Below are 18576 nucleotides of genomic sequence, written 5' to 3' on the forward strand. Positions count from 1 at the left end.
TTTGCAGTGAAAATATATTCTCTACTCTGACCATCATTATGAAATGCTGACTTTATAATATACGTTTTGTATAGATAACACAATACATCACCTACTTTATTTTTATTTTATTAAATATTCAATCCATCATCCAACAGGCGAACGCCCAATTACAGCATGATGTACCCATAACCAACTACCCAATAGAGCAATGAGGAGTAAAGTCCCTTGCTTAAAGGGCACAACACCGTGTTAGACTATCGAACTCGATCACCATCTTCTGACAGTGAGTCAACTTATGGGGTCTCCAGCCCACCGTCCTCTGATAGTTAGACCGATACTCAAGCCACTGCCCCACCGTGCCACAGTGACTCTTGAAAGGTTACGCTATCCTGTCTGGACCGAAACTGAAACTGCTGTTTCTGTAATAAATAATACAGTCCTTCGTAGTCCTTCACTGTCCATGGGTTTCAGTCTTACCCGAAAGCTGGCTCAACCCTGTTGTTATACCAAAACTTTTTTATAAATAATATTGATATTTCACAATTATGATTCTTAATATAAAATTTCTATTTTGCAAAACTTCAAAACTTTCCGCGTATTTAGGCGAAAATCATTGGTGGTCCGCTATGACCTCCCCCCGCCCTTTTCTAATTTGTAACACATAACCGCCATTCAAATTTTTAAATGCGTCCAGAACCGCTTCGCCCACAAGCGTCATTCTCATAAATACAGATAAATACTGCCTTCGCTTGAAAAAGGGTCATGTTGAGGTCACATCCGCTGCACTTCTCTGTTCTAGGCGAGCGTCACCCAAAAAGGAACCCTTTTTCTTTGCTCAACATATCTGCTGTGCAAAAAATTTGCATGTAATTTAGGGTAAAAATAAGGGGTGTTCGGCCGATAAAATAGGACCCTCCCCTTTTCCAATTTGTAAAACATAACGACCGTTCCAAATTAGAAATTTGAAATATCCGTCTAATGGCAGAACTGCTTTGACGCGCACAAAATCCCATGTTTACTCCATGATCACATCTTCATTCGTGACACCGTCATTCTCCAGTAGACTGCCTTCGTTTGAAATAGGGTCATCTTGAGGTCATATCCGCTGCACAGTTCTCTATTCTCATTCGAGCGTGAACCCAAAGAGCCCCTTTTCAAACTGAAGCCACCTGGTTTAGCATTACATCATGCCCACGCTGTGTTTTTCTCGGAATTTTCAGTCAAATTTAGGTAACGGGCAAAATTCAGAACAGGTGAGGGGGTCTTGGGCATATGCTTGTATGCATTGATTTCGGAAGCCTCCTGCCAAGCGCATCAACTAGCCATTCCGTAAGCTATTTCCCAGAATAAATTGTAGACAACCTGAGGCAATATAAATTATGAGGTCGAAAATAGAGGAACAATTAATGTAACTATTCAATAACAACTTGTTTAATCTCACGATACAAGTTTTGAAATTTTAATCCAGCCGAACCGAAAGTTTTTAACTAAAAAAAAAATATTTTCCGTATGTTGACAGTGTATGTGACTCGCATTTTTATGTTGTATTGAATGAGCCATAAAATCATTACATTATGAAATAGCGGATACATAAATGATTATTTTATGTCTGTCTTATTTGAAAGGAATGGTACACTGTGCCCATTCAAAGTTTGAAACAAATGATAATGTTTTTGTTTTGTCTGCAAATAAGGTAACGTTGAACTCAGTATCAGCTGAGGCATATTTCAGCAAGCAAAATGGCATAAACAATTTTTTCCGCCTTACAGCACCAGCGAAACTTGGACAACGTTTCTTTCAGTTCGCATTGCCATTTCAAGAGATGATTTCGCCAGCCAACAGAAGTTGTCGTCAATCTCAGGAACTATTTACAGATGAACTGACACTTAAGCGTTAGCAAATGGACAAACTGAAAAAATAGTTCCTTTATGCTGCAAGGAATTGTCTCTGTATGATTTATTTGAAGGATAAGAATGGACCCACTTCCCTCTGGCAACTAAATTCATTCATGCTTCCTTATTCTCCAGCCTCAGGCCCCCGTCCGGTGAATAATGTTTGTTCCCTTACCTCGTGACCCGAATTTACATTGTGTGAGCGGCAACGTTTTGTGTGAAAATTATCAGTCTTTTCGTCTAAAATAGCAAGATATTAACATATCATTATGAGTAAAAGGTAAGGTCATGTCCCGACCCGAGGTTTTATAGTGAAACGGAAGTAGCCACACTGCATATCAAATGAAAACAGGTCTGTTTATCGTGTAAACATGTATAACGTATGTCAAGTAGCACCCATCATGGCGCGCAATCTAGGCCGGATATTCTGCAGTTTTATAGGCGGAATGCACATCTCTAGCCATACGTGTATGTACCGACAGCTCACGGCGGGTCAAAGCAACCTCAGAGGGTTTGAAGGTTACACCAGGTCAAGGTCACTAGACAGGTATTGATATATGCGATACATCGTATAACCACACTGATTACATTTTTTAATCCACAGAGCGATTTTATATATGGCGGAAGTGTTGGTCGAACACTAAACGTCTGCACATAGGATAGAACTGCGCACGTATTGTCGTCAATTATAACGACTATTGGTATTACTAATAGGCCTACAGTACTACAATTTACTGACACAAACAATCATAGCTCTGCATGGCAGGGCTGTGTGTTACCGGCGTTATACGTCATGTGGTGGGAGGCCGTATAACGCTGGTAACACACAGCCCTGCCATGCAGAACTAAAACAATCAAAGTTCGCTCTCGGTTTGCCAGACCGTCTTTCCTTTTGGCGTTATCTGATTCAAACTGTATTTGCTATACATTGACACCGTTACAAACTAGCATAACTCTGAATAACTCAGAAGTGCACGTGCACCAAAGTGACCCCAGCATCACGTTGATCATAACTTAATATTCTTGATGTCAATCAATCCCAGTAAGCAGGGGAAGAAAGGCAAGACCCCGGGCAAGACCCGTCGTGATCAGATCAAAGTGCTGATTGACTGCGATGCAGGTGTCGACGATGCTGAGGGCATAGCCGTTGCACTGACAACGCCGAACGTCGAAGTCGTCGGCATAACGTGTGTCAACGGCAACACAAATGTCGAGAATGTCTGCCGAAATGTGCTTACACTTCTGACGTATTATGGGAAAGAAAGAGAGGTGAGCTTCATGACGTACATTCGAAACCACAGACACATATATACAACTACATTATTACACATGCGCGATGGCTACACATAAATATAGCTTAAAATGTCCCCAAATGTCCAAAATTTGGAATAAATGTACATCTACAGGACTATGAAAGCTTGAAAATTCCTGCTAGACTGAAATCATGATAATCACATGTTGTATGAAACATAACTCATTCAAAGCACATTATAATGTATTTGTGATCGGGAATATTTTGTATTGACCATGTGCTTAGCCGGTTCCAGGCTGGCGCAATGCGGAAGTTCGCAAGTGAATATCCTCAAATGACCTCAGTTAGAAATGGACAATTTGATACTGGGGGGGGGATGCTTGGAATATTGACTCTGGAGCATTATTCCTGCTTCAGAGTGGAATTATTGCTCACATTATGTATATGTAGTTGTATATATACCAAAGACAGCTTATATGGTAACAGTGGTAAGTCGGTGGCGTATGTCTGTCTGTCTGTCTGTCTGTCTGTCTGTCTGTATGTATGTATGTATAATGTATGTATGTATTATGTATGTATGTATGTATGTATGTATGTATGTATGTCCGTCCGTCCGTCCGTCCACATCAAAAACTCAAAAACTGCAGCACCTACCATCTAAGTATGGTTAGTGTCAAAAATATGCAAATAAGGTGAAAAATACCGGGCAAATTGCTAAAGTTCTGTAACCACAAGCCAGATTTGGTTGAAACGTGGTTTGCAGGTTCATTAAGATGACTTGTTACATTTGTTCAAATTGTTGTGAAATTTTCATATGTGCATTTTTGCTGCAATATTTCTCATTTTGGTCAAAAAATCTTCTCTGAAACAGCTAGTGCTGATTGTTTTGCCTCGTCTCTCTCGGGCGTAACCCACAAAGTGTGTCAATGTCATGCCTCTTTTCGTATGTCTGTGTGTCCGTTACTAAATTGTTCTCATAACACAAAAAATTAACAGAAACTACTAAACTTTTCTCCTGTATATTTATATGTTTCTGGATAGATCTAGATCTGATCAGTTTTTTGAGGGTCTAGCATGATATATATATGACTATAGTAGATAATTGATAGGACAAGTTACTTAGGTGGCACATATGGGGTGTTCTCACCCCATAGGCACAGTTACTGATTATATGTACTAATCTTCGCATTTAACGAATTATTGTAACTAGAAGCACATCAAAACTTCGTGTGCCGTACTTATCTGCCTTTAGCGGTATATCGGTCATACTAAGGTTTAGTCACGCTGAAAGTTAGAAGAGCATGGCATACTGCTACTTGGCTCGTGGAGCTTTGTAATTAATCCATGTATCAAAATTGAACGCAGTCCTATTTTAGTAGGACCTCTGTGTCACATTGATCATAATTGGTTCAGCCACGAAGGAAGTTTCCTTAGCACACCATTCTGATTGTGAACTCATTTGCATATTCAATGAATTTCTATCAATGAGCCAAACGATATCAAAGCTGAAAGTACAGAATTCGATCGGACTTCTGAAGTATATCGGTCATACCAAATGTTAGTTAAGGTAGTATGCGCCTCGAAAGTGGAAGACTTAAACTTTTGCTCAAACTTTCCTAAATGAAACTTTCAACTATTCTCTTACCCAATCAACAATAAAAATCGGGGGTCACCGAGAAAAGTTTGGAACTAGAAAAACAAATTACCCAACATTTGTGCGACATTTCAAATTCAAAATGGCCGCCATCCCTGTGTTAACTCTATGGAGAAAAAATAAATTTTGGATTTTCGAAAAAATAAGACGGTGAAAGTTTTTTTTCCTCCGATAACTTTAATGAGCCTCCACAAGCGGTAGATCAGAAAAGAATTGTAGAAATTTGAGAGTCCGAATATCTGTCCCCGAGGTGAGTCCTACCTTAATGTGCCGTTTTTCTCTATTCTAATTGTCAGGTTCCAGTTTTCAAGGGATGCACAAAACCTATCATTAATTCCGAAAAGAAATCAGACAAACTTCATGGAAATGATGGTTTTGGAGACGTTGACGATTTAATCAAGCCAGATATGTCACTGCTCAAGCCAGAGCATGCAGTCAACGCCATCGTGGAGATTGTCAATAAACATCCAGGACAAATATCATTGATCACCGTTGGACCGCTGACTAATATTGCCATGGCGATGAGAATGGACCCAGAGCTCCCAGAAAAGCTGAAGGATCTAACGATAATGGGAGGAAGCTTATACGGTAAAAAGCATTCATAGATTTGGCAGACCATGAATTTTTAACGAGAGTAAACGAAAGTATGCCTGTCCAGTAGAAAGTTGCTGTTGAAGGACACGTGACAACAATCCAATAAAATGCTCATATGTCACTTAAAACAAGACCTAGAAAGTATTTATATGAATAAAAACATGCCCGGGACCCACATTTTATACATGATGCTTAACCGAAATAGCTAAAGAAACAATATTGAAACGATGGTCTATGCTATTTTTTTGACAGAAATGATAGTGCCAGGTGCCACGTGCCTTCTTTCTGTTTCCAATCAGCTGCTAACATTGTATTCTCGCATTTCAGGGAAAGGTAATTTCACACTGAGCAGTGAGTTTAATTTTGGAATGGACCCAGAAGCTGCCCACATCGTACTCAATGCCATCACAAAACCTGCTACATTGATTACCTTCGATCTATGTATGGAAAATCCTTTATCAAAGGACATGGTGAGTAGTAAGAATAAATAACTAACTAGAACTATCCTATTGGTTGACTAACCAACTATAATTAAGCAACCAAGTAACAAGGTAACAGACTGACTGACTGACTGAATGACCAATAAGCTTAGTAACTTGCTTTAGGACGAAATCAAAATGTTTCCTCCAACATACTCTCAAGTAGATGGGATATATTATTTAATATTTTTATTTTGAAAATGCCAGAAATTTTCCTAAATGATAAACATTTATGTTTCAGTGTTCAACTTCTTCACTTTATCATCATTATTCACAGAACTGGTAGAATACAGTTTTGTTTTGTTCAAGGTGAAATACACTGTCACTGATTTCTTACCACAGTTGACCAGTACACGACAGCACAGATCTTTAATATCATGTCATGGTAACGGTCACAAACATCTACTTCGACGTTTCAAAGTCATCTGCTGCCCCTCCCCCTGCCCAAATTAGGCGAACTGTTTCCTCGCTGTAATGTAGTCTTCCGCAAGTGTCCATTCGGGCTACAACGGACAATGAACACAAATCATCTTCTTCACGGTATCACTGACGTTGTCAGCGCGTGTAATCAGATCGAACTGAATGAATTTTTGATAAGCCACTAATTTATCGAAGCATTTTGATTTTGATGTAAAACTTTTTCATTTCAGTCATTGTGGCTGTTTCTTCTGTTATTGTATGCCATAATTTGTATTGATCTACCTTTCTTGTTTAATAAACAGTCATGGTACGAAAAACGTCAGGCCATTGAGACGAAGAAGGCCAAGTTTATGACAGATATAACCGGGTTCCTAGTGAAAGCTCTCCGCAAAAAGTTTCACTGTGAAGAGGACTGTGCATACGTGAGTTGCGATGCGCTGGCCATAGTCGCCCGACTGTGCGACAAGGTTGTGAAGGAAACGAAAGACTTCTATGCTGTGATTGAACTGAACGGCAAGTGGACAAGAGGAGATATGGTCATCGACTGGGAGAGATCTTCGAAAAACAAGCCAAATATTAGAGTAGTGAAAAAAGTGAATATCGAGGTGGTCGGTCGTAAGATGTTAGAGTCGGTTGAATGATTATTGAAAAAGAATCTACGGTGGGTTTCAATGCTGTGCCACAACTCTGTATGTAAGACAGCTGTAACTGTTACTAAAGCCGCTACATTGTAGATCAAGTGCAATCAACTTCAGCTATCGGTCAAGACAGGGTTGCCCCATGCTGGTTTACTGTATCTAATCAATGAGTCGATAACTTTTACTTTGTAAATGTGTGATGATACCCCAGCTAATCGTTTACATTGTAGATACAATATGTCTGACTTACATACAGAATCGTGGTACCGAATTGAAATCCGCTGTTGGACAGACCAACCAAAGGTCCTGTGATTGTTGAAGCAAAGTATAAAGAAATCATTCTGCGTATATGCTGGAATAAAATCGCATTTTCGATTCAAAAAGGTGTATAGAGTCTGATTAGCCGCTTTTCTCGTAGACTTTTCTTATATTTGCTGTTGTAACTTGCTTCCTTACATTGTACACTGACAGATTCAAGTGAATATTTGTACATTTAAAAGATCGAAGTTGTCATTTTGAACATCTACTAAATGACCGGGCATGTACAAAAAGTTGAGGCTCCATGAAAGTTTGCGACCAAGTTACTCATTTCCACTCGTGATATTCCCTCTCCAGAAGAGACTGGCTTTCTACTTTGAAATTTTATCCCATCGGGAGGCGAACTTGAATCTTCAGACGACAGCGGTAACGAAAATAATTTTGATTTCTCATGATGTCATCTTTTTCCGTCAGAAATATCGCTTGTTCCCTTATTTTAGCATATTGCTTCACGAGCAGTTCTAGTAAATTTTACCACCGGATTGCTCTAAATTTAGATTTCGTGGTCAATAAAAGCACCCAAGACCGATTCGTGTATTTTATTAAGGTTTACAAATGTGTTTTGTTTGTTTTGTGAGCCATTTTATGGATATTTAGTGCTGTAAAAAATTTATAATGATTGATTTATTTATAGAAATAGCGAGCAGTTTTTACACGGCAAATGGCCGTTCAGCGCAAAATGCGAGTTATATTTCCGCCAAAATACATTCAATTTCAAGTCGCTTTCAGTGAAACAGTGACGTATAAATTCCAATCATCGAGTGTTGGGATGATGTGTCTGGCGTATACTGAGGCACCTTGAAATTTACCACTAGGTTGAAGAAGGCGGGGCTGCAAGCAAACATGCTGAGTGACCCCTTACCCTTGCAAACGATAATCAAGGTGGCAACTTTGTCACGTGGTAGCGTTCTTTCGCTAGCAAGTACAGGATCAACAATAGCGCTAAAAAAAAGCAAAGTCAACCACAGTTTGTTTAATTACAAGAACGTTCAAAAGTATCAAATATTGGAAGAGGCAAATTCCCATGCGGTGTCAGATTTTCAACGTCTTTGCTTTTACAGTAACTGTAAGATACGACCTATATAACCATATTCCCAAGAACTGAGCTAATTTGAAACATTCAGGAAGGTGGAACAAAAATACTTCACCTGAAAGACTATGTGAACTTTGAACCCTACCGGTGAACTTGCAAAGGACTTTACGGAGTATTGAGCACAAACTGATCAAATTAGAATTTTGATATATTGTTGTATGTCTTCATTCAATGATGCAGGGCCTTCAGTCGGCCCATCACCATACGTACTGATTACAGAGAAAATAAAATGACAAGAAAGTAAATAGTGTACACGTGTCCTTACAATATCCGTTTTTAAAGAGACCTTATTTCAAAAATATGGTCCGTTCTCAAAACCTTGCAATTTTGTTGAAGAGAAAGTTCGTGTCCTAGTACTGCCCTAAGACTTTTTACTATACTTATGACTCACTTCGACTTTTATTTTCGCAAAAGAGCGTACGTTCAGGAGATTGTTCATCAACCTCGCATTGTTCATGTTTACTTTTCAGCTTGGTTCCTCTGCAAGATTAAAAATATTCGAAATATCGTTCAAGAGGCACAGCAGCCCAACAAATACTTCACCCTTGAATATGAAATGCCAAAAGAGCATTCATTGGGTTTTTTAGTCCGAAGTTCCCGCGTACTTTCGAGCACCTGGTTGGGATTCCATCCCAAGAATGACTATGTGTCAAGTGCCTTATATTCTCGCATTCGTGTTGTGTTCATTGTTAGGCATCCACTATTTCACTCTCAACTCTTGTAGGATTTATTGACATCATTCATCTTGAGTATTATTGTTTAGTTGGTGGCAGTTTGACATAAACATTACATAACACTTGTGGATAAATATTATTTCAATCTTTCGATAAAGTAAAAATTCAAGTGCAAAACATATAGTTCAGCATTATTTTAATTTCTCTTGTTTCATTTGAAGGGTTATCCGAATGGATCGTCATTGGCCGCCAAACGAAGAGTAAACCACGGTACAAACATGACCACGTGCACAAACCGGCACAGAAATACGTGTATATGTATTACGTGTTTGTACACGCAGGTTTGTTCGTACTGACATCACGTGATCTCTTTGGCGTACTGAGTCTGCAGAACATCGTGCGTCTTTTTTATTCCGGAGAGGTAGCGCCCCTCGTGTGATATCTTTAATGTCGCACAGGGCTTGGGTCGATATTATACAGCTGACCGCTCATCATGTGTCAGCAGATCTAGAGTAACAGAACCAGGCTGGGTAAAAGTAACGTCGAAGGCTAGCGGAGTTTTACGTTCACGCGGCCTATATTTACTTGACCGATTCAATCAACATATGTTTTACAATATCCATCTTCAGTTTTTTCACAAGGTTGACATTGGCTGGTTTTTCCAACTTCCCTCTCCGATCAATAATCATCTGAGCCCTTGATAGTCCGCAACCAAGTTCAACCGTAGCGTACTGGGATTCTTTTTCGAGTACGGCGTCGCTCCTGAGTCTGGCAATAATGGCGAGGCCGTCCCAACTAATGTACGGATCGTCGACAGGCGTCCCACATATTGCCGAGATGAACTTGGCCTTTTCAGTTCCAATTTGCAGACGTTCGTCAAACCATGCCTGATCATGGAAGATAAAATGCGTTATTAAGACCGTAGGCTCTACATTTAAGGTGGTTGAAAGGCTAGAGCGTCAGTTATAACTTCAACAAAACTATTAAAGTATAAAAGTAGTCAACATTCTCTGTGGAATAAAAAAACTAGACATTTGGGCACAAAGGCATTGCAGAGTTACAGCCTGTTGAAACTTCTGAAAAACTGACCAAATAAGAAGAAGTTGGGGAGTCCTTAGTGTATTAATTATGGTAGAGGTCCCCTAGCTTTTAATAAAATGTTTAAAAAGGGAAAGTCATTATTTGCTGTTGTTCAGGAAAGTTGACAAGGCGGTGCTTGCATTCAGAGTGAGTGACTGCTATTGTAAATGCATTTTTAGATTCTTTGAGTGTCAAAGAGGTGTCAAAAGTGAGATTTACTCTGTGACTTTTAAAGAGGGGTGCAAATATGGCTTGTTTTCAACATTTTTGACAGAATAACAGTTTTCCTACATAATTATATACCAATTTAATCCAACCTTTGAAATGAGATATGGACATGGAATTTTTACAGCCTATTAACAAGGTTACAGATAAGATATGTATGGCACAATTTTCCTGTATTTGAAGTACTTTTTGAAAAATCATATTTTGAAATTTGAAAGAATTTTTAATAATTTTTGATATGTAAACCCATGTAAAATCATAAAAACAAATTTATTTACAAATCCTGCCATGCAAATCTTACAATTAATAGTGTCAACATATTTATAACTAATTTGGTAATATTAATACTATCCAATTATTATTAAATTCAAATATGTAAAAAAATATGAAAAATTAAATTTTAATATTTACTGGTGTCATATTTCAAAATCATGGCTGCAAATATACAATTTTTATATTCTTTGGAGAAGGTATTAACTAAGAGAGTTATCCTGAAAATTTGAACTAAATATCTTGATTCTAACACTTGAAACTTGACATTAACTCTGAGAAAAGAATTGGTGCAATTAAGGGGGGCTGGGTAGGGGCGGGGACTAGTGTTATGTCTCAGACTAAATCAAAGAAACAATAATGAAGGGACGACTGTAAAATTAACCTCAAAGTTATGTGGACAATCGACAACAAAACGTGGTACTGATCTAACAACACGCTGTCCCAAAACATAGTTGCGGGATGACGCTGACGCCTGCAGTTAGCTAATTTCGATTCGTACGAAAATGTTAAAACGCTGAACCAAACAAGAGAGCGAAACACAATAATTGTAACCGTTACAGTGATCGAAAGTTTGATAGAGTTTTGACGCGAAAAGAAGAGGCGCACTGGTGTGTCATTAAACTTAGAAATCTTCGGAGATTTAGAGAAACCTTAAAGAAAAGTTCAAAGGTATGATCTGAGAACGAAATGAAGAAAACCAAAGTGTGGTACCATAAGAGAGAGAGAGAGAGAGAGAGAGAGAGAGAGAGAGAGAGAGAGAGAGAGAGAGAGAGAGAGAGACAGACAGACAGACAGACAGACAGACAGACAGTGATGAAACGTTCGACTGTCCGCTCTTCCGCAAGTTTTGTCAATTACGCACATCGGCTGTCAGAAACCCAATGTTCAGTAAACATATATAGATTACTCATATTTTGTTAATTAGTGAAAAAGCTTGTATCAAACTGTAAAATTGTATACAATCATGAAAAGTATTTTTATAAAAGAGAAATTTCAGTTGCGTTCGTAATTTTAGTGTCAATATGAAGTTTTGACAAAGAGTCACGAATTTTTCTTCCTCGATCACTTGTTGATAACTAAAGCGCTGCGGTGATAGACGACAATTTGTGATCGCTGCTTGTAGGGCCCTAGGTCCCTATATGTAGATCAGCTAAACAAAAAAACTTAAATTGATGCAGTAGTATCACCCGATTTCACAGTAGGTCACACGACTTCTAAAAAGCTGTATTGCTAGAGAAAAAAGTGTATAAACGATGGTCATGTCATCTTTTTTTTCGAAATATTACTAGGATGTCCAAAAGCTGTAACAGTCAGTGAACAACCATAAAACCAAGGCACCATGACTATGGTATATTATTACACCTCACTCATTCAGCGTGCACTGCCATTGGTTAAACACGACTCACGTGACATGTAAAAGAACGTGATGATGCCCTCTGCGAATGTGATGATGCCCTCTGCGAACTTGATGATGCCCTCTGCATTTGATATTACATGGATGACGTCATTTTACTTACTGCGCATCCTTTCTGCGCAAAACAAATGGTCGTTCGCTTGTTGTACTTTGCAGTTGGCAACTTATGGCTGCGAAACGTCATGCAGAGCTGTCCACCGGCACAGTTAGACGGTATTTTGATGCAAGTAAACAGCAAACGAACGAAATGGCAACAAGGAATGCAATTTTTTTTGTTCAGCGACTATGCAAGCAACAAATTTGGATACGCCACCGAGGAGATCGGCAAACTTTAGCGGCAACCCTAGACTCGGCACTGACAACATTTTACGCTGAGGTCCGGACTCGGAAGGCGAACTGTACTCGAAGAAGTCTTTATGTTTTTGTTTCTTTGCATGTTTGCTTGTTCGGTGTAATAAAAATAATAACATGAGAGCTTGGGCAAGATCACGATTTTTTGCCTGCCCTCGGGCTGGTGGTCATGATCGAAATACTGATGATGCCCTCGCCTACGGCTCGGGCATCATCAATATTTCGATCATGACCACCATCCCTTGGGCAGGCAATAAATCGTGATCTTGCCCAAGCTCTCATGTGTTATTATTTAACAGTCGTTCACAATAACCAACATATCCTGTAATGCAGTATATGATACTATTCAAGGGATGGGATCGTACTGTCCGCGGCTGCGCGACTTTCATGCTGTTAAACATTGTCTCTTTCCAGAAATTGGCGACGAATGTCAAGCAAATGAGAAGCAAATTCAGCGTTTGATGAATTGTCCATGGTTCATAGTTCCAAGACACTGCAAAATTTTACCAAATAAAGTTTGGTTGCGTCCCTTCGTTGATATGAAGCGGCTTCGGCCGCGGCCAACAGCCGTCATTTTAAAACTTTGGATATGCACAAGGGCCGTCGTGATAGATGTTGCATAGCAACAGACTTGTTGTTTGGGTCCCTGTTATGTAGGTCATTTCCCCCACACTCATGACCTGTGTTTAATTAGTCTAGAACATTCTAAAGGTCACTGTCCTTCATGACCTCACAAGCTTGAATTCAATTAGTCATGTTTGAAATGTTCTGGAAATTTAATTAGTTGTTTAAGAGAGATGATTTTAGAACAGTAGTTAGCATGTCAATAAAAGTTCTAGATTGTTCTTATATGCTATAATATAAGCACATGAGTATAAATAGGAACTGGCAAAGTTTGCAGTCAGACATTTTGAGATCGTGTCTCTTGCGTGTTACTTCAAGTCTAGTCTTTGGAAACTCAAGACTTTTCAAGACCTTCACTGCCACGCTGGATTTATACTGTGGACTTTGTGCAACTTCAAGCCCGCAAGCCAAAGGACTGTTCATTCATCCGACTGACTGTTACAACTCTGAGACACCGTCCCATCTGAGATAAGTAGCCTGTCCACTTTTACAGTTTGTATTCTATCCCTTGACTTAGCGATTAGATTTATTTTTTTGTAATAAATTTCGTTTTATACGGAAACTGCTGAGTTCCCCTTTTGTTCGTTTTCTGTCACGTAACAGTCCCACAAGCACAGCCGCTGAGGGGCTAGGGGAGACCCCTCCCTTCAACAACAAAGTCATCTGAATGCCAATCTCTGACTGAACTGACATTTAAAAAGAACAAAATTGAGTAACAGTGTAAGGTATGATGTTTTCTTTAAAGAAAGCCTGCCACGGACAAAGAAACCATAAAATTCTTGTATACCTTTGATAGTGAATGTTTTTCGCAGACATCGTATGTTAGCACGGTGGCCGGCTGTGTTATTGAATTCAGTACTATATTTGCAGCTTCTGGGTCCACGGCGAAGTTGAACTCTCCACACACGGTGGTATTACCAACACCTGTAAAAGATTTTTATCATATCGTTCAAGATCAGAGTAGTTTAGTCCGCAATAAATCGCGCCAATTACATTGGGACCTCGCATTCCATTCATCATCGGTGATGATGACGAAAGAAAGGCTATCTTACGCAGACATACAGAGGAACACACTTTGTCAGAGTGAAAACGGAACCTCATATAGGACTCAGCAAACGGCGAACCAGTTTCTTTCTTGAACGAACACTGTAATTGAAAAGATGCTTTCTTACCGTCAAGACTGCCTCCCATGATGGTCACATCCCTTAGCTTCTTGGGAAGTTCTGAGTCCATTCTCATTGCCAGGGCAATATTGGTCATGGGTCCTATACAGAGTAACGATAATTCACCCTGATATTGATCGGCGAGCCTCACTATGGCGTTCACGGCGTGTTCTGATTTGAGCAGAGACATATCTGGGGTGATGTAATCATGAACATTGCCAAAACCATCATCGTCTCCGTGATCAATGCCTTTACCTTTGTCGATATCAAGAAGGGACGTTTCGCATCCTTTGAAAACAGGTATCTGGGGGATAAAGAAGACAGAGACTCAGACAAGATGTCGTGTATCAGTATAATATCATACCAGTACATTGATGTGCAAATATAGCGATCTGATTGGTCGAGACGTGAAAATAACCATGCAATATTCGAAATATAGCACGGTTGGAACAGGCAGAGCTGTCAGCTAGAGGAAAACTTCCTTTTTGACGTTTCACGCCAGAACTTCAATTTAATATTATGATATAATAATAATAAACCATCTCAGGAACAGGTATACCACTCGATTTTGACCAGTTCACTCCATGCATGCACTCGCTATCGCTCGTGCATATATGTCGTGGACTGGTCAAAATCTCATGGTATACCGTCGCTGGGTGTGGTTTATTTCTTACAGTAACGGCACCAATGATTTTGACGATGAGATACAGCTGGATATTGATACACTACCTAATTAGGTTTGTCAGTTTGCTCTCAAATTTACCCTTTTAGTGGTCAACTTTTATAACTTTGCGCCAACATCAGACAGACTAAAACAGCAGGTGACGCAGCAAGATGTAAATAGCCGAAGGAAGTGTATGATGAAGAATGAACAATGGTGGAATAGAGAAATATCTTTGGATCGTATTGAGGATTGACCCGAGGCAAACCAATTGTTACGAGACAGCATTCACTGGCATTTGTCGCAACATGTAACGACATTTCATTTGTCGTTGGAATCCGCGTGAAATTAACAACGCCCCCAGGTTGGTCATAAAAGTATCACCAGTATATGTAAAAAATGATGCAATGATATATAACAATCTGACTATCACGAGATTACGTGATATTTAAAAATAATTACTCCCTTACATTACTTGAGAAAGTGAATCAAGTGCAATAAATGAGTATTCTTGGAGTAGGGAGACGATACAAGAGCTGAAGTCAACACTCTGGTAAAGTTCCCGTTTGAATGTAAAAACCGTCAACCTCAATTCTAACCTCGTGTTCGTCTTCAATTACACTAAAGATTCCAGTCCGGTGGTACCTTCGCCTATGACTGCAGGACTGGACTGCTTATGTACGACTGTTATTCGGCAAAACAAGGTTGGAGGTGAGCAATTGCTCAGTTGAACCCCAGAGAGAATAACAGAGAAAGTATCGACACGTTTCAGATATTGGCCGGTAGTGACTTTCCATGACTTATAAAACCAACCAACCAACCAACAAACAAATAAACATTATGATTGACTGTTGACAGCATCCGTGGTTTGTTTACACACGGTCCCTCTCTATATATATCACCCAGCGGTAATTGTGTTCATATAATTTCGGGCGCGTCATTAAGAATTTCAATTAACGTCTTTCTCTCAGTCCTTCCATTATTTTCCGTTCAATTCCAGAACACCCCCATTCTGTACTTTACACGTCATCGCTAACGGCAGTGTATCTACGTGTGCATACCAATCGCATACATACATCGACAAAACACATGTGAATCAAAACTTGCCGCATTTGCTTAGACTGTCGACAGTCCCTTGTGCTTTTTTGTCTCTTATTGGTGTAGTATATCGCACAAACGACGGTGGGTTGGGGAAGCGAAAATATACATTGACACAACCAATTCAACATACATCGACACAACGCACTCGGATTGCCCAGCTCGCCCCTTCGACGCTACGGTTGCGATTCGTCTTCCTCACACAGTCGTATGTGCAAAAGACTACACCGATAAGATACTGCAGAAAAAGCACAAGTTAAGGGACTGTCGACAGTCTAATATCTGGCTTGAATATAATTGCACAAAACAAGCAAAAAACAGCAACATGAAATCGATAGTCGTGAACATCACCGAACAAACAGAACCGGCAAAACTGAGGGCGCCATTTGAATATCATCAAAGGAGTTCTTGGAATGATGCTCTATAAACATGATAAAGGATATATGCTGGTAGGTTCATGCTTACATGGGTGCTATATGGATGATATTATGATTTAGTTTCGATTTGCTTTTTTGACTCAATTACAACAGACTTACCTCTTCTCTTTCATAAACCTTCAGAAGTCTGAGCACATTTCGGCAGACATTATCGACATCTGTGTTGCCGTTGACACACGTTATGCCGACGACTTCCACGTTCGGCTGTGTCAGAGCCATTGCTATGGCTTCCGCGTCGTCTCTCCCGGCGTCGCAGTCGATCAACATTCGAATACGATCTTCGGAGCTTTTCTGTTGGCAAGACATGGTGATTGCACTGTACTCTACGTGCTGTGAGAATCCAAAACTTGATGAAACGGCGCGAACGTTGCTGGCATGAGCAGTGAACCTAAACGACATTTCACCGTAAATCACCAAGTAATGTCGTCAGTTAGGCTACAACCTTTGGACCTATAGGCCAAGAGGTATTGCAAATAAGCGGTGACAAGCGGAGATTTTTGTTCTTTCGTTTTCACAGCCATAAAAATGTTCAACTGGATTCTCGATAATTGTACCTTTAATTTAATTCTATTGGTCGAAACTTTTACCAGTAGGTGAGACTTTGCGATACAAAAAGGATGTTACTTTTATCTTCTCTTTCAAGTAAACCAAATTATAGAAATGATAGCATACCTAACTTAAAATGATGTTTTGTGGACTATATGAAATGTTGATGTGGTTGATGATTGGAAATAGAACAGTTAAAGGTGCAAAATGGAGTTCTGGTCTATAAGCTGTGGAGTGAAATCGCAAAATAGACAAGTGGAATGACAAGAATGATTTTACAGATAGGCGCCACACAGCGTGTACGGGGCATAGAACCAATTTCGAAAAACATTAATGCCGCACATCTTCAAAAACTCCACTACTTCTATAATATGAAAAAATTACATCAATGTGTTTCACCAAGACGAAGTATTAAGAATATTCAATGTGTGGCCCTTTGCATGGTTGATTTAACCATATCTACAGGGTTTGTGATTTAACTCCAAAGTTTCCCGTCTTTCACGTTCATTCTGATCATCGGATATATTTTAAAGTTTTCCTAGACAATGGACCGTGCCTTGCGCCTTGCACACTTTTATATATTGCGCCTTTGAAGTTTCCGATTGTGAAATGTGGTGCGGCAGTCATGTAATGGAACGTTTTTAACGGCAGTTTAACATTTTGACCTAAAATTCTGCTAAACTGCTTTTACTTTGGAAAGCAAACCTCACAGCCACATTACTAGCACGCTCTTCTTATTTTGGAAGAAGATTTAGAGAATGTGTCTCATAAACAGAGTGTTAAACAAACGAAGAATCTAAAGTTACAGCTTACGGAGCTTTGAAAACCAACCATTAGCCGAATTCTTCAATTCCAACCTTCCTCTTTCGCGAGGAAGCGATTCCAAAGAAGTTATATAAACTTGATCGGACTCTAACCACACAGTGTACATTGCAAGTTTGACAGAAGGCCAAGCTCCACAAAACATTTCGGCCTTACTGAACAGGAAATGAACCTCTACGCTGAATAGGTACATTTGCTGATTTTATGTCATGTAAACAGCCAGAAGGCTTTGAAAATAAAACATCTCTAAGTTATCAACTATGACAATCATAAGCTTATAGCAACTGTTACTGCTCTCATTTACTCATAATCACGTGTTACTAAGGTTTCCAAACCTGTGAGAATTTAGACACAAAATAATTATCTAATTATCTCGATCAGATTTCGATACTGCGTTTTCGACTTTATATTACATATATTACACACACACACACACACACACACACACACACACACACACACACACACACACACATATATATATATGGTTTATATTATGTATCAGTTTGTATTACTGGATGAATGGCATTTTACCATAGGGGCTGGCTACATGTCCGTCCCCAGGGGTGGGTAGGTGTTTTGTTGTATTGCTAATAAAGGTTAATGCTACCAAACTTTGGTGTTTTGGTCTTAGCTTAGCACTGCCCTTGACAATCTTCCGTAAACGTTTGATCACCATGCTGCATTATCTAAAGAGTTTGATCAACTTTGACAAAGTCAACAACGAACGCGCCAGTCTTCTGTTATACCTTGCTGGTGTCTTCGTTGTTGACTTTATCAAAGTTAATCCTGTGATAATCTAGTGACAGCGTCCACAGATTAGTAATTTACACTTGCTTGCTTTGGCGCATTAGGCAGTCAAACGCATCAGATAACAGATGTAACA

At 39.5% G+C, this 18576-nt stretch overlaps 2 protein-coding genes across 3 annotated transcripts; one reads left to right on the forward strand and one right to left on the reverse strand.

The window, feature by feature from the left end:
• The first annotated feature begins 2033 nt into the window (after positions 1 to 2033).
• LOC139140541 (inosine-uridine preferring nucleoside hydrolase-like) lies at positions 2034 to 8567 on the forward strand. Of its 2 annotated transcripts, none has more exons than XM_070709878.1 (5): positions 2034 to 2154; positions 2918 to 3143; positions 5077 to 5368; positions 5702 to 5844; positions 6576 to 8567. In XM_070709878.1, exons 1-5 carry the CDS (start codon positions 2144 to 2146, stop codon positions 6912 to 6914), a joined length of 1011 nt encoding a protein of 336 aa, XP_070565979.1. In that variant the 5' UTR covers positions 2034 to 2143; the 3' UTR covers positions 6915 to 8567. The 2 variants fall into 2 exon arrangements, with proteins under 2 accessions (XP_070565979.1, XP_070565978.1); XM_070709877.1 differs by having other exon boundaries at positions 2042 to 2421.
• LOC139140542 (pyrimidine-specific ribonucleoside hydrolase RihB-like) lies at positions 8188 to 16763 on the reverse strand. The gene is made up of 4 exons (XM_070709879.1): positions 16422 to 16763; positions 14136 to 14430; positions 13751 to 13887; positions 8188 to 9883 (listed from the first exon to the last, which is right to left on the reverse strand). The coding sequence occupies exons 1-4, from the start codon at positions 16719 to 16721 to the stop codon at positions 9578 to 9580; spliced, it is 1038 nt and encodes a 345-aa protein (XP_070565980.1). The 5' UTR covers positions 16722 to 16763; the 3' UTR covers positions 8188 to 9577.
• Positions 16764 to 18576: the final 1813 nt, after the last annotated feature.

Source organism: Ptychodera flava, chromosome 9 (genome assembly GCF_041260155.1).
Source record: "Ptychodera flava strain L36383 chromosome 9, AS_Pfla_20210202, whole genome shotgun sequence".
Lineage (NCBI taxonomy): Eukaryota > Metazoa > Hemichordata > Enteropneusta > Ptychoderidae > Ptychodera > Ptychodera flava.